At 49.8% G+C, this 23,896-nt stretch overlaps 1 protein-coding gene across 4 annotated transcripts in view; it reads left to right on the top strand.

The window, feature by feature from the left end:
• Positions 1–16,859, top strand: part of zhx3b (zinc fingers and homeoboxes 3b) — a 90,886-nt gene extending 74,027 nt beyond the window's left edge. For all 4 annotated transcript variants that reach the window (XM_078236800.1, XM_078236801.1, XM_078236802.1 and 1 more), the window contains exons 2-3: positions 506–3,458; positions 15,953–16,859. In XM_078236800.1, the coding sequence (XP_078092926.1) occupies positions 668–3,458; positions 15,953–15,963 (2,802 nt within the window). In that variant the 5' untranslated portion in view covers positions 506–667 and the 3' untranslated portion in view covers positions 15,964–16,859. The remainder of the gene's footprint in view (positions 1–505; positions 3,459–15,952) is intronic.
• Positions 16,860–23,896: the final 7,037 nt, after the last annotated feature.

Below are 23,896 nucleotides of genomic sequence, written 5' to 3'. Positions count from 1 at the left end.
TCATAGCAAGTAATATCTATCGCTAAGTCTACAACAGACTCAGACTTGACATGAGGAGAACTTCTAATGAATCATAGAATCCCTACAGTGCAGAAGGAGGCCATTCGTCCCATCGAGTCTACACCGACCACAATCCCACCCAGGACCCATCCCCGTAACCCCACATATTTAGCCCACTAATCCCTCTAACCTATGCATCCCAGACACTAAGGGGGATTAGCAGGGTAAATATGTGGGGTTACGGGGATAGGGCTTGGGTGGGATTGCAGTCGGGGCAGACTCGATGGGCCGAATGGGCCTCCTTCTGCACTGCAGGGATGCGATGAAGGAAAGGAGAGGGTGCAGAATATAGTGTCACAGTCATAGCTAGGGTATAGAGAAAGATCAACTTAATGTAAGTTATAATTTAATATAAAGATTTCGTTGGTAAAATGTAAATTTTAAAATTGGTGAATTGTTTAATTTTCTGTGCATCTAACTTTCCTTTCTTGATTATATCTTGCAGGTGGGGCCTCCTTGAGCGGTTCCAAGTACCTGGCGTTTGGGACACTCAAGACGACACCAGCTTAATGGCGAGAGGAAGGCTGTGAACGGGGGGGTGGGGTTTGAGCTTTGTGGCGAAGGGCCTGTGCCCCACTTCCCTCTTCACAAAGCATTGCCACTCAACATGGCCAGCAAGAGGAAGTCCACCACTCCTTGCATGATACCCGCCAAAACCCTGGCCATGCACGACGCAGACAGGGACGTTACCCCAGAGTACCACGACGACGATGAGGCTTCTCGGCAAGCGTTTCCCGCTGAGGACCTGCCAGCTGGCGAGGAGGCGTTCACCGTGATCGGTAACAATGATGCCGCAGAGCGCGGTGGGTTTGAGTGCAAGTACTGCAGCTACGCAAGTCAGGACTTCCACGCCTTTACCGTACACATAGAGTCGGAGCACTCCGAGACCAGCGTGGACCAACTGTACGTGTGTGTCGAGTGCAACTTTAGCGCCAAGAGTCAGGAGTCGCTGACGGTGCACAACACCTTGAGCCATCCCAACGAGAACAACCTGAAGGTCAGCGTCATCAAGAAGAACAGCCAGACCGTAATGGAGCAGAGCGTCTCCGAGGCCAAGGGCAACGACAGCAGGGAGAACGGCGAGGAGGAGGAGACACAGTCAGAGATCTCCATCAGCAAGACGCCCATCATGAAGATGCTGAAGGCCAAGCCAGAGGGCAAGAGGATCACCGTCTCTCACGCCGGGAGGGAGGAAGCCGGCGACGAAGCAGACGAGGCGGCGAAAAGACCGGAGGGCGCCGAGGTTCTGTCGGCCAATGGGTTGACCACCCCTTCCCAAACCGTGAACGGCAAGGCGGTGGTGTCTGTGCCAGTGCTGCAGGCGGGCGTGACCCAAATCGTCCCCCTGATCCAGCGGGCAGCCGCCGGCAACAGCTCCAGCCTCTTCCCCAAGGTCATGATCCCCCTGAGCAGCATCCCCTCCTACCACGCCGCCATGGACTCCAACAGCTTCCTCAACAACTCCTTCAGCAAGTTCCCCTACCCCAGCAAGGCCGAGCTCTGCTGGCTCACCGTGGTGACCAAGTACCCGGAGGAGCAGCTCAAGATCTGGTTCACCGCCCAGCGGCTCAAGCACGGCATCAGCTGGACCCCCGAGGAGATCGAGGACGCCCGCAAGAACATGTTCAACACCATCATCCAGAGTGTGCCGCAGCCCACCATCGCGGTGCTGCCCGGCCCGGTCAGCAGCAGCACCAACGGAGGCGGGCACGTCCTGCAGGCCAACTTCCCCTGCCAGCTCTTGACGACGGGCGCCAGCATCGTGGTCAGCCAGCCGGCCGGGGTGGTGAAGGGGACCCCACTGGCGGTCAGCTTGGCCACCGTGGCCAGGCAGCAGAACGCCCCCAAGTACCAGGCGCAGAGGCCGGGGGGGCCAACGACGGTGGTGTCCGGCCTCAAGATCCTGGCTGCCCCCTCGGCGGGACAGCCTGCGGTCAGCTCTTCCAGCCAGCCGGCTGCCTCCACCCTGATATCCGAGCTGGGCACCTACAAGTACAAGAAGAGCAAGGAGCAGTTGGCAGCGCTGAAGCAAAGCTTCCTGCGGGCTCAGTTCCCGGAACACGGGGAGGTGGAGCGGCTGGTCAGGGTGACCGGGCTGCAGGGCAAGGAGATCCGCAAGTGGTTCAGCGACCGGCGCTACAACTACAAGAACCTCAAGTGCCACCAGCCCCCGGACAACGGCGGCAGCGCCCCCGCCTCCGCGGTCCCCGCCGAGCTGGCCCCGGAGGAAGCGCTGCCCTCGCCCGCCGCCCACCCCCAGCCCCAGCCCCGCCGCCAGTGGCAGACCAGCTGCGACTTCACCCCGCCCAAGTTCCGGGGCAAGTCAGCCGAGCAGCTGGGGGCGCTGGAGCGCAGCTTCGCCCGCAGCCCCTTCCCCCCCGAGGAGGAGGTGGACCGCCTGCGCGTCCACACCAAGATGACCCGGCGGGAGATCGACCTGTGGTTCGCCGAGCGGCGGAAGGCCAGGCTGGGGGAGCCGGAGCCCCGGGAGGAGGGCGACTCCGGGGATGGGGAGGAGGAGGAGGATGGGGAGGAGGAGGAGGACGAGGGGGAGGGCGAGGAGTCGGACGGCGAGGGGACGCCCAGCGACAGCAGCTCGGTGGACATGAGGAGGCTCGTGCTCCCCCAGGAGCGGATGAAGGTCAGCCCCCTGAAGATCTGCCTGAAGGATGGCTCCAAGCTGTGCATCCAGCCCAAGGCCCTGCAGGCCGGCAAGCTGAACCTAGGCTCAGCCTCCCCGGGCGTGTCCCCAACCACCGTCAAATACAAGGGGCAGAACAAGAAGACGGTCCACCAGCTCCACCTGATGAAGCTGCAGTTCATGCGGACACAGTGGCCGACAGTTGAAGAGTACGACGAGTTGGCCATCAAGTCGCGGCTGCCCAGGACCGAGGTGGTGCGTTGGTTCGGCGACGCCCGCTACGCCCTGAAGAACGGGCAGCTCAAATGGTACGACGACTACAAGAAGGGCATCTACGCCATCCGCTCTGGCAGCAACAGCCTCATCACCGACGTGCCGCTGGAGAATTACCGGCTCAAGCGGGCGCCGTCCAAAAAAAGCGGGAAGATGGTGCTGTTCGAGTACTACACCCAGCACCGCATGCTGCACGAAGAGGACCTGGACCGCCTCTGCGAGAGGTCCTGCATGGGCTACGAACAGGTGAGGGACTGGTTTGCCGAGAAGCAGACCGAGGACGCCATGTACATGTCGGACTTCAGCAACGAGGACCAGCAGTCGACCAACGGCGAGAGCGAGCGGGCGGAGAAGGCCAAGTGCGGCCAACGCTTTGCGACGGAGGAGGTCTACTCTGATGTGACGGACAACAGTGATAACTGGGACACCCCCTCGCGGGAAGGCCAAGTGGAACTGAATGAGTTTGATGCAGAGAACATCTCTGGTGAGGAGTGCACTGAGTATAGCAAAGCTAAACTGATTTGAAGAGGCCTTAACAATACGGTCCCGTTGGCTATCAGTCTCAAAGTTGACGGTGGGGTTTAAAAGAAGGGAGAAGTATTTTTGAGAGACTAACCAAACAAATTTTAACACTTCTTTCTTCACCAGGTTCCCTTTGAGACTTTAGTTAGCACATTATCCTTCAGTTTAAAGTTTATTTTATTAGTGTCACAAGTAGGCTTACATTAACACTGCAATGAAGCTGCTATGTGAATCCCCCGGTTGCCACACTTCGGCGCTTGTTCGGGTACACTGAGGGAGAATTTAGCACGGCCAATGCACCCTAACCAGCACGTCTTTCGGACTGTGGGAGGAAACTGGAGCACCCGGGGGAAACCCACGCAGACACGGGGAGAACGTGCAAACCCCACACAGACAGTGACCCACGTCGGGAATCGAACCTGGGTCCCTGGCGCTGTGAGGCTGTGGGCTGTGCCACCCCACAATATCCACAACGGACATTCCATATCCGGAATTAAGAATCTACTGATGACCATGAAACAATTGTCGGTCGTCGGAAAAACCCATCCGGTTCACTAATGTCCTTTAGAACAAAGAACAAAAAAGATGACAGCACAGGAACAGGCCCTTCGGCCCTCCAAGCCTGCACCGACCATGCCGCCCGTCTGAACTAAAACCCCCTACCCTTCCGGGGACCATATCCCTCTATTCCCATCTATTCATGTATTTGTCCAGACGCCCCTTAAAAGTCACTATCGTATCTGCTTCCACTACCTCCCCCAGCAGGTAGTTCCAAGCACCCACCACCCTCCGTGTAAAAACACTTGCCTCGTACATCTCCTTTCAACCTTGCCCCTCACACATTAAACCTATGCCTCCTAGTAATTGACTCTTCCACCTTGGGAAAAAGCTTCTGACTGTTCACTCTGTCCATGCCCCTCATAATCTTGTAGACTTCTATCAGGTCGCCTCTCAACCTCCGCCGTTCCAGTGAGAACAAACCGAGTTTCTCCAAACTCTCCCCATAGCTAATGCCCTCCAGACCAGGCAGCATCCTGGTAGGGAAGGAAATCTGCCGTCATTACCTGATCTGGCCTACATGTGACTCCAGAGCCACTGCAAAGTGTTTGACTCTCAACTGCCCTCCAAGGGATGGGCCATAAACGCTGGCCAGCCAGCGACGACCATATCCCACGAATGAATTAAAAAAACAGCACAGTCCAGCAAGTGATCAATAGTTTTAGTCCATGGGATGTGGGCAAGGCTGGGCGATTATTAGTTCTCCCTAGTTGCTCTGAAAGATGGTAATACAACTGAGGGTCATGCCAGGCAGGCAGGAGGCAGCCACGTTGGGGTGGAACTGAAAACAAAAATGGGCATTTATATAGTGCCTTTCACGTCCCAAACCCCTATAGCCAATGAAATGCTTTTGGATTTAACTGTTGTCATGTAGCAAAAACACTTAAAATCATAGAATCAGTGCAGACGGAGACCATTCGGCCCATTGAGTCTGCACTGACAACAGTCCTACCCAGTCCCCATACCCATAACCCCCTATGCATTTACCCTAGCTGGTCCCCCTGACACTAAGGGGCAATTTAGCATGGCCAATCCACCTAACCCGCCCATCTTTGGAAGGAAACCGGTGCATCCGAAGGAAACCCACGCAGACACGGGGAGAATGTGCAGACTTGGCACAGACAGTGACCCAAGCCGGGAATCGAACCCGGGTCCCTGGCGCTGTTGAGGCAGTGGTGCTAACCCACTGTACCACCGTGCCGAGCAAGGCTGTAAAATCCGGCCCGGTATGACTGGTGTCTGTATGCCACACCAGGTAAGGACACCCCTGAAGGACATCAGTGAATCAGCTTGGGGTTTTATTTGACAACCTGGCAGCTTTAGGGTCACACTACAGGCTTGATATTTACAGACATTTTGAACTGGATTCAAATTCTCAAACTACCACGGATTGTGTGTGTAATGCCTGCAGGGGAGAAGAGTGAAGCCAGAATATGCTAATGGTCCAATGCATCAAAATCTTGTGTGTGCAGTGTCCATCCCTTAAACTCAGCTGGGCGATCCCACACTACACACTGAATCTTACAGTATTTGGAGGCCATTCTGCCCTCGTGTCTTTGCTGGCTGTTTGAGGGAACTACCCCCAATTAGTCTCAGTGCTTTGCAGTCCTGCAAATGGTGGCTTATATTTAGTATATAATCATAGAATCCCTACAGCGCAGAAGGAGGCCATTCGGTCCATTGAGTCTACATCGACTCTCTGACAGAGTATCTTGCCCAGGCCCTTTTCCCCACCCTATTCCCGTAACCCCACACACGAAACCCCGCTAATCCATCTGACCTACACATCTTGGGGCAATTTAGCATGGCCAATCCACCTAACCTGCACGCATCTTTGGGAGGAAACCGGAGCACCGGGAGGAAGCCCACGCAGACACGGGCAGAACGTGCAGACTCCACACAGACAGTGACCCGAGGCTGGAATTGAACCTGGGACCCTGGTGCTGTGAGGCAGCAGCGCTAACCACTGTGCCGCCGTGCTCCAAGACCCTTTTTAAAAGTTACTATTTAATCTGCTTCCACCATCTCTTCAGACAATGCATTCCACATCAATTTGTTCAAACTTTCCCATCCAAGTTATTAACTAGTATAGAGGGCTAAGGTGACCACCAATATATTCATAGGCATTCTCCTTTCCCATTCTGAGGGATCTTTTTATTAAGCTAATAGTCACAAGCATTTGTAAAACATGCCTATAGCGAAGTGCAGTGTCCAATATTCCACCCCCGGCTTGTACCAAGCAACCCATTCAGACCCGACCTAATAGAATCATAGAATCCTACAGTGTAGAAGGAGTCCATTCGGCCCATCGGGTCTACACCGACCACAATTCCATCCAGGCCCTATCCACGCAACCCAGTGCATTTACCCTAGCTAGTCCCCCTGACACTAGGGCGATTTAGCATGGCCATTCCACCTAACCCGCACATCTTTGGACTGTGGGAGGAAACCGGAGCACCCGGAGGAAACCCACGCAGACACGGGGAGAACATGCAAACTCCACGCAGACAGTGACCCAAGACGGGAATCGAACCAGGGTCCCTGGCGCCGTGAGGCAGCCGTGCTAACCACTGTGCTACCCCATCTTGCATGGTGTTTCTGTATTTCAGAATCTCAGGCCAATGTTAGGTCTTTTATTCCTCTGACTGTGAATAACCATTCAGTGAGGCATCAGGTCTAATACAGATAGGAAATGTACAGTAAATGGCAGAACCCTTTAGAGTATTGGTAGGCAAAGGGATCTGGGTGTACAGGTACACAGGTCACTGAAAGTGGCAATGCAGGTGGAGAAGGTAGTCAAGAAGGCATACGGCATGCTTGCCTTCATCAGCCGGGGCATTGAGTTTAAAAATTGACAAGTCATGTTGCAGCTTTATAGAACCTTGGTTAGATCGCACTTGGAATATAGTGTTCAATTCTGGTCGCCACACTACCAGAAGGATGTGGAGGCTTTGGAGAGGGTACAGAAAAGATTTACCAGGATGTTGCCTGGTATGGAGGGCATTAGCTATGAGGAAAGATTGGAGAACCTTGGTTTGTTCTCACTGGAGCGACGGAGGTTGAGGGGAGACCTGATAGAAGTCTACATGATTATGAGAGGCATGGACAGAGTGGATAGTCAGAAGCTTTTTCCCAGGATGGGAGAGTCAATTGCTAGGGGGCACAGGTTTAAGGTGCGAGGGGCAAGGTTTAAAGGAGATGTACGAGGCAGATTTTGCACACAGAGTGTAGTGGGTGCCTGGAGCTCGTTGCCGGGGGAGGTAGTGGAAGCGGATACGGTAGTGACTTTTAAAGGGCGTCTTGACAAGTACATGAATAGGATGGGAATAGAGGGATATGGTCCCCGGAAGGGTAAGAGGGTTTTAGTTAAGTCGGGCAGCATAGTCGGTGCAGGCTTGGAGGGCCGAAGGGCCTATTCCTGTGCTGTAATTTTCTTTGTTCTTTATCACTGGGTACAGTGGTGTTGTGATCATAGTAGAGTGGACCAACGACCCAGGGACTGTGTTCAAACTTCTACCATGGCACGTTGAACTTGATAACCTTGCCATTTGTGGGACGATAGCAGGAAAAGTGGCATTAAAGTCATTGTATTGTTGTAAAAACCCATCTGGGTTCACTGATGTTCTTCACGGAGCAGAAGTACGAGGAACTGGAGTAGGCAATTCACCTCCTGAGCCCACTCCACCATTCAATGCGATCATGGCCGATCTTGTCTTGGCCTCAACTCCACTTTCCTGCCGGTTCTCCATCACCCTTCAACCCATTACTGATTAAAAATCTATCTTCTCCTTAAACTTACTCAATGTCCCGACATCCACTGCACTCTGGCGTAGTGAATTCCACAGATTCACCGCCCTTTGAGGGAAATAATTATCTCCTCATCTCTGTTTTAAACCTGCCAGCCCTTATCTTAAAACTATGACCTCTTGTTCTAGGTTACCCCACAAGAGGAAACACCCTCTCTATGTCTACCCTGTCAATCCCCTTTAGCATCTCATAGTCAAAGTAAAGTGGCCATAGTTCCGGATGACCACAGGCTACTCCCCCCCTCGAGGGGGAAAGCTGACTGGTGATGGTTTAACTGAGGGCCACAACACCTCAGGCGAGGGACAAGGTTGAGAAGGCAGGGTCTTCGTGAATAACCTCAGCAAGCACAGGAATTGAACCCTCGCTGTTGGCATCACACTGCATCATGAACCAGTCGACCAGCCGACTGAGCTAACCAAATGTTATGTACCTCAATTATATCTGGAGAATATAGGCCTAAATTCCTCAATCTCTTCGTAACTCAAACCCCTCATCTTTGGAATCAATCTAGTGAACCTCCTCTGAGCTGCCTCCACTGTAACTACAGCCCTCCTCAAGAAAGGGGACCAGAACTGTGCAGGGATCCTGACACCTCTCAGTCCTTTTAAAAGGACATGGGTAGCAACTATGGGAGCACCGTTGTCTCCAAATTTTGCCAGCAAGTGACACACCACCACCACTTGGACACATGTCGCCCTTCCTTCATTGTCACTGGGTCAAGGTTCTGGAATTTCCTGCCTAACAGCATTGTGGGAATGCCCTCACCACATGGCACACTGAACTGCAGTGACCCGAGAAGGCGGCTTGCCATCACTGTCTCAAGGGCAACTCCGATGGTGGGCAATGAATGGCAGCCTTGCCACATCCTGGGATTGAATCTTTAAAAAGTATTTACATTTATATAGTGACTTTTATGGCCACCAGCCATCTCAAGCACGTTTTAAATTCCATGAGATACCTTTGAAGTGTTGTCACTGTTGCAATGCAGGAATTAGATGTGATGTCAGCCCTCATTGGTCCCCGCCATGCAATTCATTGTGAAATAGCCAACTACGCAGTTGTAAAAACAACCTCAGTCCAAGAAGATTCCATTATCTTCTCTGATCAGCTAATGGATGGACAATAAATTCATCTTTAGCAGCAGTGCCAATGGACGGCACGGTGGCACAGTGGTTAGCACTGCTACCTCACAGCGCCAGGAACCTGGGTTCGATTCCCGGCTTGGGTCACTGTCTGTGCGGAGTCTGCACATTCTCCCCATGTCTGCATGGGTCCCCTCTCGGTGCTCCGGTTTCCTCCCACAATCCGAAAGACGTGCTGGTTAGGTGCATTGGCCGTGCTAAATTCTCCCTCAGTGTACCCGAACAGGTGCTGGAGTTTCACAGTAACTTCACTGCAGTTTTAATGTAAGCCTACTTGTGACACGAATAAATAAACTTCAAAAAAATAACCAGAAAACTTAGAGGTGATTGCGACCCTACACATAAAATACATCCCCTCGATCCCTTGAATTGAATTCTGCACTGTAGGGATTCTATGATTTCTATGATTACAAATTGATTTTAAAAAAAAGGGGCGGCACGGTAGCACAGTGGTTAGCACTGCTGCTTCACAGCTCCAGGGTCCCGGGTTCGATTCCCGGCTCGGGTCACTGTCTGTGTGGAGTTTGCACATTCTCCTCGTGTCTGCGTGGGTTTCCTCCGGGTGCTCCGGTTTCCTCCCACAGTCCAAAAATGTGCGGGTTAGGTTGATTGGCCAGGTTAAAAATTGCCCCTTCGAGTCCTGGGATGCGTAGGTTAGAGGGATTAGCGGGTAAATATTTGGGGGTAGGGCCTGGTCGGTGCAGACTCGATGGGCCGAATGGCCTCCTTCTGCACTGTAGGGTTTCTATGATTTCTATGAACCATGTTTGATAAATAATATAATCTACATAATTCATTTTTTATTCTTTCATGGGATAGAGGCATCACTGACTGGGACAGCATTTATTGCCCATCCCTAATTTCCCTTGAGGGGACATTGTAAGAGTCAACCACATCGCTATGGGTCTGGAGTCACATGTAGGCCAGACCAAGTAAAGGCCACAGATTTCCTTCCCTAAGGGCACTAGTGAACCAGGTGGGCTTTTAGGACAATTGACAATGGTTTCATAGAATCCTTTAATATCATAGAATCCCTACAATGCAGAAGGAGGCCATTCGACCCATCACATCTGCACCGACAACAATCCCACCAGGCAATTTTAATCTGCGGAATTCACTGCGCCAGAATGCGGTGGATGTCGGACCATTGAGTAAGTTTAAGGAGAAGATAGATTTTTAATCAGTAATGGGTTGAAGGGTGATGGAGAACGGGCAGGAAAGTGGAGTTGAGGCCAAGACAAGATCAGCCATGATCGCATTGAATGGTGGAGTGGGCTCAGGAGGTGAATTGCCTACTTCAGTTCCTCGTACTTCTGCTCCGTGAAGAACATCAGTGAACCCAGATGGGTTTTTACAACAATACAATGACTAGGGCAGCACGGTGGCACAGTGGTTAGTGCTGCTGCCTCACAGCGCCAGGGACCCGGGTTTGATTCCCGGCTGGGGTCACTGTCTGTGTGGAGTTTGCGCATTCTCCCCGTGTCTGCGTGGGTTTCCTCCGGTTTCCGCCCACAGTCCAAAGATGTGCGGGTTAGGTTGATTGGCCAGGTTAAAAAATTGCCCCTTGGAGTCCTGAGATGCGTGGGTTGGGGGGATTAGCGGGTAAAATATGTGGGGGTGGGGCCTGGGTGGGATTGTGGTCGGTGCGGACTCGATGGGCCAAGTGGCCTCCTTCTGCACTGTAGGGTTTCTATGATTCTATGACTTTAATGCCACTTTTCCTGCTATCGTCCCACAAAGGTTATCAAGTTCACCGTGCCATGGTAGAAATTTGAACACAGTCCCTGGGTCGTTGGTCCATTCTACTATGATCACAACACCACTATACCCAGTGATAAAGAACAAAGAAAATTACAGCACAGGAACAGACCCTTTGGCCCTCCAAACCTGCACCGACCATGCTGCCCGACTTAACTAAAACCCCCAACCCTTCCGGGGACCATATCCCTCTATTCCCATCCTATTCATGTACCCCACACATTTAATTTACCCCGCTAATCCCCCTAACCTACGCATCCTGGGACACCAAGGGGCAATTTAGCATGGCCAATCAACCTAACCCGCACATCTTTGGATTGTGGGAGGAAACCGGAGCACCCAGAGGAAACCCATGCAGACACGGGGAGAACGTGCAGACTCCACACAGACAGCGATCCAAGCCGGGAATCGAACCCAGGTTCCTGGAGCTGTGAGGCAGCTGTGCTAACCACTGTGCCACCGTGCCACCTTGCTTCATGGTCGTCATTAGAGTTTTAATTCCAGATTTTTTTATTGAATTCAAATTTCGCCATCTGCCATGGTGGGATTCGAAACTGGGTCCCCAGAGCGTTACCCTGGACCTCTGGAATACTAGTCCAGTGACAATGCCACTATGCCACTGCCTCCCCTAGTGTATGACATAGTGGTACATGTAAGAATAATTTCTAGTTCCAGGAAGGACTGTGTGTCTCGTTTCGTTTGTATTTAGGCTGTAAGTGGATGGACACACTCAGTTGTGTAGCAAAACAATGAAAAGCTTCTACCCACAATGCGGGTTGTGAATCATTGTGGTTACTCAGAACGGTGCCCACTTCGCGCAGAGCTGCAACAAATGATGTGCACCTCGCTAAATATTTTTGTAATGTTCCCGTCAGCATCTACAAGAAGACTTGTCCTGTAGGTGCAGTCCTGAGCATGAACGTGACAAGGATTGTCCACATGGTTTGCCATTTTTGAAGGGAGGATAGTTTCGGGACGTGATCACATGACCACCTCTCCCCCTCCCCCAGTGCTCCTACCATTGGTCAGCTGCCACATCACACAACGTTGCCAAGCCACGTTGCCAAGCGGCACGGTAGCACAGTGGTTAGCACTGCTGCTTCACAGCTCCAGGGTCCCGGGTTTGATTCCCGGCTTGGGTCACTGTCTGTGTGGAGTTTGCACATTCTCCTCGTGTTTGCGTGGGTTTCCTCCGGGTGCTCCGGTTTCCTCCCACAGTCCAAAGATGTGCGGGTTAGGTTGATTGGCCAGGTTAAAATTGCCCCTGAGATGCGTAGGTTAGAGGGATTAGCGGGTAAATATGTGGGGGTGGGGCCTGGGTGGGATTGTGGTCGGTGCAGACTCGATGGGCCGAATGGCCTCCTTCTGCACTGTAGGGTTTCTATGATTTCTACAATAGTGGACACCATTAGGGCGGTACAGTAGCACAGTGGTTAGCACAGCTGCCTCACAGCGCCAGGGACCCGGGTTCGATTCCTGGCTTGGGTCACTCACTGTCTGTGTGGAGTTTGCACGTTCTCCCCGTGTCTACGTGGGTTTCCTCCGGGTGCTCCGGTTTCCTCCCACATTCCAAAGATGTGCAGGTGAGGTGGATTGGCCATGCTAAATTATCCCTTAGTGTCATGGGGATTAGCTAGGGTAAATAGGTTGGGTTATGGAGATAGGGCCTGGGTGGGATGGTTGTTAGTGTAGGCTTATTGAGCACTATGATTACCTATTGGATGATTATTGGCTATCGATCCAACAGCATCTTTCCTCCATTTTTTTGTAACAAATGATGAACATGTTTCAAAAATTTAAACTTTAAAAAAAATTGTCCCTATGATTATTCCTGCTGGGCCCCTCAGTGTAAACCAGCCCTCCATTCCTGGACACTGCAGAGATCTCCTGGCAGATTGTCTGTGGAATTAACTGTGTCTATGGAAATGTTTTTAAAAACTGCTAGAAATATTTAACTCACCACTGTAAACCTTTGATGTATCAAGAGCAAAAAAACACCCTGAATCATAGGATCCCTACAGTGCAGAAGGAGGCCATTTGGCCCATTAGGTCTGCACAGACAGCAATCCCACCCAGGCCCTATCCCCTGTTAGTCCACCTGACACTAAGGGCAATTTAGCACAGCCAATCCACCTAACGCACCCATCTTTGGACTGCGGGAGGAAACTGGAGCACTCAAAGGAAACCCACGCAGACACGGGGAGAATCTGCAAACTCTACACAGACAGTGACCCAAGCTGGGAATCGAACCCGGGTTGCTGGCGCTGTGAAGCAGCAGTGCTAACCACTGTGCCACCGTGCCGCCCCCAAACTGAACTGTGATAATGTCAGTACAAAACCATATAGATTCAGTCCCTAATTTCAGCTAAGCTAACTTGTCCCATATGAGATTATGGAAAATGCCTGCAGCTGACTTCAGTATCTGTAGACTGTGCTTGGGGGGTAAGTAATCCCTAGTTCATGCTCTTGATTGCCACCCAGTGACCCCTGTTGGGAATGGCACATGTGTGAGCTCAGTTTGTGTCTTGGTTAGTCTATGCATTGGCCCCAGAAATGCAAGGCTTAGACATGAAGAACGTCCACGAACTATGGGGTGCTGGAAGACTGTTGCACCCAATGCAGCTTGCAAAATACTGCCACTTACACAGGCGGCACGCATGATGGCACAGTGCCTCGCAGCGCCAGGGACCCGGGTTCGATTCCCGGCTTGGATCACTGTGCGGAGTTTGCACGTTCTCCCCGTGTCTGCGTGGGTTTCCTCCGGCTGCTCCGGTTTCCTCCCACATTCCGAAAGACGTGCTGGTTAGGGTGCATTGACCCGAACAGGCGCCGGAGTGTGGTGACCAGGGGAAATTCACAGTGACTTCATTGCTGTGTTAATGTAAGCCTTACTTGTGACTAATAAATAAATAAACTTTGCAGGCCACAACCAGACTAGAGACCAGCTCCAACGGTCTCTACTAAAGAAGCATTGAAAGCTAACTACAAGGAGTCGTGTTTCACTGCTCTCCTTTCTCTTGTTCATGGTCTTGGGAAGTGGGTTAACTCCGCCCTTCCCCTTAGTGCTGCAATTAAGAAGCAGAACTTGCTCCTTGAGCTGTGAGTGGTGGATCCCAGTGCTTTCACGTGAGGGTGGCACAGTGGTTAGCACTGCTGCCTCACAGCGCTAGGGACCCGAATTCAATTCCTGGCTTGGGTCACTATCTGTGCAAGTCTGCACGTTCTCCCCGTGTCTGCGTGGGTTTCCTCCGGATGCTCCGGTTTCCTCCCACAGTCCGAAAGACGTGCTGGTTAGGTACATTGGCCATGCTAAATTCTCCCTCAGTGTACCCAAACAGGCGCTGGAGTGTGGCGACTAGGGGATTTTCACAGTAACTTCATTGCAGTGTTAATGTAAGCCTTACTTGTGACACTAATAAATAAACTTTAACTTTTGCTTAGCTTTGCCAATTAAATGCCAGAGATCAAGCAAAAACCCATGGCTAAATAAGTAATGGGTATTTAGTGGTTTTTATATGCAGAAACTGAATGACCATTGGGCCTGAGGAATGGATCTGTACCTCCCCATTGTTGCTAATATTCAGTTCTATCCTTCCTGTGCTTGGAAATGTAGCAAAAACATGTTGAACAAGCCATCCTGCCATTGGCGTTGAGTTGCCAACCCCTGGTTCTCCACCTCCCTGAAGATTTCACCACATGACCTCCTGCCTCCAACCAACCCTCCCACCACACACCTGCCATTGGCCATGCGGCATATCCATCCTTGCCCGTCTCATGCTGATTGGAAAGCAAACAAGGTCTCAGTTAACCAATGGGACAATGTTTGTCAGTCAGTCGAACCAGGTTTTCAGTTCCACCCCAACCCCCCCCAATATTTTCGTAAGTAATACATTTTCAAAAAGAATGAAAAAATCCAATTAAAAAAATCTCACCAAGGCTTTTCTCCCTGGAGTTTCTCTTAACAGTGACCTGGAGAATAATCTTCCATTTCTGGCGACTCCGGACAAATCCAGAAAATTTGACAATCCTTCATTGACCATTTTATACCCCATTATGCATTCTTTCTACCTGTCCATTGGACGTGGGTAGCACGGTGGCACACTGGTTACAACTGCTGCCTCACAGCGCCAGGGACCCGGGTTCAATTCCGGCCTTGTCTGTGCGGAGTTTGCACGTTCTCCCCGTGACTGCGTGGGTTTCCTCGGGTTCTCCGGTTTCCTCCCACAGTCCAAAGACGTGTGGGTTAGATGGATTGACCATGCTAAATTGCCCCTTAGCGTTCCAAGATGTGCAGGTTAAGGGAGATTAGCCGGGTTAATATGTGGGGTTAGAGGAATAGGGTCTGGGTGGGATGCTCCGTTGGAGAGTCAGTGCAGACTGGAAGAGCCGGAAGGCCTGCTTCTGCAGTGCAGGGTTTTTATGATTCTATGACTTTGACCATCTAGAGCAGACATTGAGCATTCTGCTAATAGAAATCCATTTTCTATCACCGATTTGAGTTGATTTGATTTGATTTATTATTGTCACATGTATTAACATACAGTGAAAAGTATTGTTTCTTGTGCGCTATGCAGACAAAACGTACCGTTCATAGAGAAGGAAACAAGAGAGTGCAGAATGTAGTGTTACAGTCACAGCTAGGGTGTAGAGAAAGATCAACTTAATGCGAGATAGGTCCATTCAAAAGTCTGACAGCAGCAGGGAAGAAGCTGTTCTTGAGTCGGTTGGTACATGTCCTCAGACTTTTGTATCTTTTTCTCGACGGAAGAAGGTGGAAGAGAGAATGTCCGGGGTACGTGGGGTCCTTAATTATGCTGGCTGCTTTGCCGAGGCAGCGGGAAGTGTAGACAGAGTCAATGGATGGGAGATTGGTTTGCGTGATGGATTGGGCTACATTCACGACCTTTTGTACCTTGCGGTCTTGGTCAAACATCAGGTAGCGGTCAGCGTCCAAAGATGTACAGGTTAGATGAATTGGCCATGCTAAATTGCCCCTTAGTGTCAGGGGGACTAGCAGAATAAATAGGTGGGGCTACAGGGAGAGGGCCTCACTGGGGGACTGTTGTTGGTGCAGGCTCAATGGGCCGAATGGCCTCCTTCTGCTCTATAAGGATTCTAACATTCACACATGCTTTGTGGAAGGTCTCTTACGATGTCTTTTTTTCCTCCCCCCTTCCCTTTGCTGTTACAGAGGCAGAGTGACGGGACACAAGCACCTTGGAAGAAAAGGAATGAAGCTGTGGTTTATTTCGGGCTGAAGAAAGTCTTCGACTCTTCTGGGCCTAATGCTGCCGTTAGCTGCTGCTCAGACTGATCAGATGCTGCATTGGAAGGCTGCAGCTGTGGTTCAATCTCTCTTGTGTTTTGTGTGTGTGTGCGTGTGTGTGCGTGCGCGCGTGTGTATGTGCGTGTTATGGCACCATTACTGTAAATAGACAGTGATATAACTGACACAGGAAGGATGAGGTGCCAGCCTGCGTCCTGAGCGCCCCTGCAGTCACCACAGTCAAGGAATTGATGTCTGTGGGCGAAAGCTTTTCTCTTTGTAAATAACGGGACAGGAAGAAAGAAGAGTGAGTTTTTGAAATGTTTGTAAGATGAAGTCTCTCATCAGGTGAATCCCAAGTTGCGAGAATGGTGAGGGTGATGCCGATGTTTGATGTTTGGAATAGAGCCAAGGCCTTCTTGTTGGGCCACCGTTCCTCGCTGAGAAGGAGCGTGTCAGTAAAATAGTTTTGTAAGTCCCTGCTTGCACTGGGACCGAAACCTGGATCTATTTAACTTTTGCTTTCTTCAAGGTTGGCCTAGTGGGTTTCTTTTTGTCCTTCCCTCCTCCCCACCCCCCAACCTTCCTCACCTCCCACCTTCCCTGCCCACCACCACCCCCCCCCCCCCCCCCCCCACCCCCAACTTCGTATCTGTGTCCTCAGGTGGCACTTTGTTTACATGGGGAGAATTGGACAATTGAACCCATTCCCATCTACGGATAGCGATGGTGGTTCGTTGCCGTGTGGCGAGGCGGAACGCTCACCGAGAGAGCAATGTTACCGCCCCAGAGTGAAGAAGCGTCTTCCCGGGCGCAGAGAGCGTGGAGCCAAGGCGCAGGAGATCCCGCTGTGATCTGAATGCCTTCTGTTGATGCCAGCAGAGCCCTTGAACCTAATCAGGCTGAAGTCAAAAGCGTGAACAATTCGATTCTATTTTTTTTGAAAGAGTTTTGTCCCACTCGCTTTTACGTGGGGCAGTTTAAACCAAAATGACATTTACCAGAAAACGTTTTTAAAAAGTAATTTTTACTGAGGGAACTGGGATCCAGTTATGGGTTTGGTATTTAAGCAGCAAGGAGTAGGTTCAGTTAATTGAGTGGCATGAATGATGGGTTAGATCTGTGCTCATCAGAATAGGAACTATCAAGCAAGTGATATGCAGGGAGAAGTGTACTAATTTAAATATATATATATGTGTGTGTGTGCGTGTGTGTGAGTGAGTGCGTGTGTGTACATATATTAACAGTCAGCGTCGCTATGAGAAACCAAAAAAAAGTATAATTTTTTTTTGCCTGAGGCGGTTCTTAACGGAAGACTTGAAAAAAAAAAACCAGGAAGGATCTGTGAAGGAGGGATTGGATTATGGAAATACGAATGGGAAAATGTGCAGGTATTCGAGTAGAACTGCAACTTTGTCATGCTTGGTTGCAGGGCTGTCGTCACTGAGGAGCTTAACATCTAGAATGTTCTTAGCCAGTCCGTGGAGGCGGGTTGCACCCAGCTAGCCTTTCCTTCTGATTGCTGAATGTATTTACCTGGGTGCACACTTGACTGAGGGGTAACCCCACCTTGATACAACACTACAAATATGTTTCTGTGAAGGAAGAAGGCGGGGGAGTGGGGAGGGGGGCGGGGGGAGTGGGGGAGGGGGCAGGTATATGAAGGGAAACGGCCCCTTTGTGCCGTGAACATTTCCAGCCTGGATTTCCAAACGGTGATTGCAGGTGCAGCAGTTGGGTTTTTTTGGCTGACATTAATTCGACCCTTTTCAACAATTTCTAACTCCACACTTTCGGATCCTTTCTTCTTTCTAGGCAGTGGGATGGCATTAGTAAGCGTGGAACTGTCACCCTTCTTTAAGTGTTCTATTGTAAGGCTGGTCGAGTTTCCCGCTGCGATGCCTTTGTCTGTTTCTATGTCTCTATCATGTTGGATAATGACAATTCTCTCCTACCTCGGTTGAAATTCAGTGACAATATTTGATTTGAAGATTTAGGCATTATTTTAACACTTCCTTTAGTTGATGGCAGAGTGTACCCCAGTTGGGTTTCAGTTACCATCGGAAATGGTAGATCAATACTTATGTCATCCTATTGGTGAACTAACACTTCACCCAACCCATATTAAGAATGGCAATATTATTACTGGAGTCACAGTGCTTGAGATTCTGTCATCAACATTGCCTATTGGAACTTAAGCTCCTTTTATTAAAAAAAAACAAATCCAATTTTGAATTTTGTGCAATTTTGATTTTAGGATTAATTTTACCTGACACGGTAAACTTCCCTTCAAAGACAGATGGCCCAGTGAAATTGTCCATGGGGTAACTCAATCGGACAGGTCAAGAAGGCTCTAGGTTTCCCTCACACCAGCCAATCAGAGCTGGGATTGTGGTAGCTGACCATAATAGGCCCTAAAAGTCCAAGGTTCAAGTGGGGGAAAGACACCCAGGGCGGGATTTTCCGGCCATGCTCGCCCCAAAACTGGAAAATCCTGCCCGAGGTCAATGGGCCTTTGCATAGTCAGTGTCCCGCCCACTACGATTCCCGTGGCGGGTGGCGTGGGAAAATTCCGCCCCCAGTGTCTTGCCCCCTGATTGCTGCTCAGTGAGTGCCCCTGTCAGAAACACGTAACTGTAGGTTTGAGTTGAGGAGGAGTTTCAACTGATATATTGCTTTCTGTTTTGCTCCCCGTCCCCAACACCCCTGCTGGGACCATTGAACAGTTTAGCATCAGTGAGCCGATGTAGTGATATCAGTAAAAAGCACCATGAAGCTGTCACAGTGTTGTAAAGTAATGCCCTTCAGGGAAGAAAACTTGTCATCCTGACCCATTCTGGCCTACGTGTGACTCAAGTGGGGAGGCGATGGTCTAGTGGTATTATCATTAGACTATTAGTCCAGAAACTCAGCTAATATTCTGGGGACCCGGGTTCAAATCCCGCCACGGCAGATGGTTCAATTTGAATTCAATAAACAACATCTGGAATTAAGAATCTACTGATGACCATGAAACCATTGTTGATAAGCATGGTAGCTGCAGGCTTGAAGGGCCCGTTCCTGTGCTGTAATTTTCTTTGTTCCTTGATTGTCGGAAAAACCCATCTGGTTCACTGTTGTCCCTTAGGGAAGGAAATCTGCCGTCCTTACCCGGTCTGCCCTACATGTGACTCCAGAACCACAGCAATGTGGTTGACTATCAACTGCCCTCTGAAATGGCCTAGCAATTTGAGGGCAACTAGTGATGGGCTAAAAATGCTAGCCAGCCAGTGACGTCCATGTCCCATGAATGAATAGAAAAAAAGTCTCACACCAGTTTGGTAGACTCTTAACTGCCCCCTGGTGGAGACCTGCAAGTTGCTTCACATCAGAACACACCATCACTACCTCTTGGATCATCGAGGGATGGAGAATAAATGCTGACCACGTCAGCGATACTCACTTCCCTCATGTGAATAAAAACGCAAAGTGGCCACCTGGGCACTGTTCATGAGTCGACCGTGGAAACGCTCCACAATGAAGAGTCGATCACTCTCCAATGGGGAAGAAATTGGGAAGGAAAAGACCAAACTGCTTCAGACTTAGGCAGGCACTTTGAAATAACCATCTTCAAAGTGACTGGCTGTACAGGAAAATAACAAAGCAATAGTGCCCCTTTCAGTGGATAAAAGCAAATTGCTGCGGGTGCTGGAACCTGAAACCAAGAGAGAAAATGCTGGAAAATCCCAGCAGGTCTGACAGCATCTGTGGGGAGAAAATAGAGCCAACGTTTCGAGTCTGGATGACCCTTCGTCAGTGCTGACTTTAATCAGGCAATTGAGGTGGGCCTGTTAGAATCTGAACTTCCTGATTAAGGCCCTCCAACCCGACTGTCTGCCTCTCTACCGCGGCTATATTCGCGGCTGGGTGTCCCTGGAAAGGGAGCATGCAGTGTCCAAGGGCACCGTTGACGCCTTCCGTGCCCACTGGGCACCGCAGGGACTGGGGTGTATTATTGACCCCTTTAATCACATTTTAATTTGATGTTTTAAGTTTCCTTTCCGCTTTGCCTTTTGTTGCGGGCGGTTCCCCTCCTTTTAGGGAGGTGCCCCTTTTGAGTTGTCCCGAAATCAATTTGATTTTGTTTATTTGGTTGGGGGGAGAAAAACAGTTCCCCGATGGGCCAATCAGGGAGCCTCTTGCTTTGTACATAACCAGGCGTGTCCGTTCCTCTGGCACTCCGAGTGTAGGCTGCTGACTGAACGCACTCTGTATGCTGCTGTCAGACTTGTAAATAAAGGGATTTTGGTTAAGGGACTTCCGCCTCTGAGGACTTATTACAGTCATCTAGACTTGAAATGTTGGCTCTATTCTCTCTCCACAGACAGTCAGACTTACTGAGATTTTCCAACATTTTCTGTTTTTGTTTCAGGTTCCAGCATCCACAGAACTTTGCTTTCATCTCACAAGAGAAATGGGATTGAGTTGGCCAGTTGCGGTGTGTTATTGCTGAAGGATTGTAGCATTCTTTCAGCTCCATTCTTCCAACACTTAAAGGAACCATTGTAACCAGCAGAGACATTGCAGCATGACGTAGCATTAGGGCAACTCAATACCTAGGGTGTGAGTTATAAGGCTGATTAAGATGATTGGGTTGTGTAAAGTTATTAACCTCCATTGAACCCTGTGATGAAATGCCAGCATTGCATTTGGTTGTTGATTGAGAAAATAACTGGAAAGGAATCATTTTCATTTTTTCCACCCCTTCCCCAGATATTTATGTTGCTTTCCAATAATCTACCGCCATATTTTTTAAAATCTTTATTCATTTGTATGATGTGGGCCAGATCAGCATTTATTGCCTATCCCTAATTGCCCTTGAAGAGTTGCTGGTGAGAACAACTGAGTGGCTTGCTCAGTTGTTTTGGAGGGCAAGGAAGGGGACAACAATATTTGTGTGGCATGATGCAGTCAACCTTCCTTTAAAATGGGAAATAATTGGCGATGGGCTTTCACCAGATTCCATGCACGCTATAGCGTACACAATGATGCATAATGTAACATTCAGGGCTATGGGCCAAGTCCTGGCAGATGGGATTAGGTGGGAGTTCAGGTGTGTGTCGGTGCAGACTCGATGGGCCGAAGGGCCTCTTCTGCGCTATATGGTTCTATGATTCTATGATGCATAAAACCACGCACTCACTGACCCCTGGTCATCTTGCTTGTTGCTTCATCTCTGCTGCTATGGAATTGAGAGGAACGGATGGAATGTAAATGAGAACAAGCTAATGCAAGTTTTTTTTAAAAACTCTTAAGGCATTTGACCAGCTAGAAAAGTTATCAAACAATGAGGAGCTGAATTACACTTCTCAAGAGTAAATACCTTTTTTTTATTCGTTCATGGGGTGCGGGCGTCACTAGCTGGGTCAGCATTTATTGCTCATACCTGGGGGCAACTAAGAGTCAACCACACTGCTGTGGATCTGGAGTCACATGTAGGGCAGACCAGGTAAGGATGGCAGATTTCCTTCCCTAAAGGACATTAGTGAACCAGATGTCTTCATGTTCATCATTTGACTTTTAATTCCAGATTTTTAATTGAATTTAAATTTCACCATCTGCCGGCTTGGGATTTGAACCCAGTTCCCATTCCCCTGACTCACCAGCCCAGTGACAGTACCACTGCCTCCCCCCTCTTTTAACGTGGGCACTGGTATAAATATCACTCCTTCACTTCCCTATTCCTGCTATGTCCTACAGCATCTGCACAGGACAAAGTTAAAACCATTGCACTAAACAACAGACTGTAGAAATCTGCCCCCTCTTCTCCCCAGTAGCCCAGTGAGTACAGTCTGGCGTTGTACAAAATCACATGTACTAAAATGTACTCCCAGGTTTGGTCTTTGATCTAACACTATGTGAAGTAATCTGAGCGAGGGAGGTGCTTGGGTATTGCAAAGGGCCTTTGAGTCCCTGGATGAGGAAGTAGGGGAATAGACATTGCAGATTCCCTCCATCTGATTGCCATCCAGTTAATCCACGCTAAAACATACAGATGCACAGACGTTAAATAAAGCAAGGATTGGATTCAACATTCACAGTTGAACAATCGGAGCAGAATTCTCCCTTCCTGCGGGAATCTTAGCAGGTGGGACCGGACCATGCAAAGGTGCCGTTGAGCTCGGGTGGGATTTTCCAGTCTTGGGGCGAGCGTGGAAAATCCCATTCTCTGTCCCAACAACAATTTGCATTTATATAGAGCCTTTAAGTTAGAAAAAAACATCCTTGAGCACTTAACCAATCAAAATGTGACACCAAGCCAAAAGTTTGGATAGGTGACCAGAATGTTTGGTTAGAGAGATAGGTTTTAAAGAGGGTCGTGAAGGTTAAAGGTTCAGGGAATTCCCAAGATGTGGGGTTAGACAACTGAAAAGTGGTTGCTTCTTTCGGACATTTTTGCTTTACCGAAGCGTGACTCATTTGCAGATCAACACAGTTTATTCCAGCAGCGGTCAGTTTCCCGTATACCGTACTGGGTGGCGAAGAAAGATGGATTGGGGAGTTAGAGCTGTGGAACATGCAGTATTTCCCTTCTTGTGAGTCCACTCTGTCTAGATAGTGTCTGTTGCAAATGGGTGGCACAGTGGTTAGCATTGCTGCCTCACAGCTCCAGGGACCTGGGTTCAGTTCCGGCTTTGGGGTCACTGTCTGTGCGGAGTCTGCACATTCTCCCCGGGTTTCCTCCGGGTGCTTCGGTTTCCTCCCACAGTCCGAAAGACGCGCTGGTTAGGGTGCATTGGCCGTGCTAAATTCTCCCTCAGTGTACCCGAACCGGCGCCGGAGTGTGGCGACTAGGGGATTTTCACAGTAACTTCATTGCAGTGTTAACGTAAGCCTACCAGTCTTACCTGCACCTTTAATGGGTCCACATTCTCCTTTTAGTACAGTGATAAAAACTTTCACTGTTAACTTTGATCATTTTCCATGACTTTCTTTGCAAACCGTTGATGCTTTTCCCCCAGTCAGCCTTTCCTTTCAGCTCGTGAGCTTGAATGTTGTCGCTTACTTCGTGTGATGACCATCTAATGGACTGTGATCTTCCAACTGTGATGCCACAGGGGACAGCCACCGGGTATTACTGAGCAACCTGCAAAGTGGCAGAGAGGGGCAAATCCTACACGATGGCATCAGGCACAGTTCGCTGGGTATTTTTCTTTTGCACTTGGTAGAAACATTACACCCAGCTGGAATTGGGTTTTGATCTTTCTGTGTTTGATTTAGTTTCCACAAATGCTGAGTTTTAATTGTCTACATGTTGAGCTCCTTGTTCTCAAAGGCTGAGGCAAAAGAACCCTACGATGCCAGGAATATTGAAAGGGAAAGAAGAACAATCAAACATGAAAGGAAAGGTCGGAAAATGCTGGAAAGTCCTCAGCCGGTCTGGCAGCATCTGTGGAGAGGAAACAGAGCCAAGAGGAGTATTCAACCGGCACGGTCGCCCGAGGCTCGTAAGATCGTGCCCAAGGCCAATGGAGAATGCCATTCTCACCCGCCCCCATTTCGGGGTGGGCGTGCCGGTAAAATAAGAGCCAACATTTCAAGTCTGGATGCCTCTTCATCAGAGCCTGGGTCGTCCTGACTCTCAACGTTGACTCTATTCTCTCTCCACAGATGCTGTCGGACCTGCCGAGAATTTTCCAGCATTTTCCGTTTTTGTTTCAGATTCCAGCATCCGCGGTGATTTGCTTTTATGAAAAAAAAATAAGGCGGCACTTCTTAATGTTCAAGGCCTTCACACGCAGTTACTTCACCGGACGTTTCTGGGAGTATACCATACTCTTCCTTTTGAAAACAAAAAGACTTAACAACCCTTTTGGGGATGCAACTTGG

Source organism: Mustelus asterias, chromosome 20 (assembly GCF_964213995.1).
Source record: "Mustelus asterias chromosome 20, sMusAst1.hap1.1, whole genome shotgun sequence".
NCBI classification, from domain to species: Eukaryota; Metazoa; Chordata; class Chondrichthyes; order Carcharhiniformes; family Triakidae; genus Mustelus; species Mustelus asterias.
The sequence above is the reverse complement of the archived record's forward strand: the minus strand, read 5'-3'. Positions and strand labels throughout refer to the sequence as shown.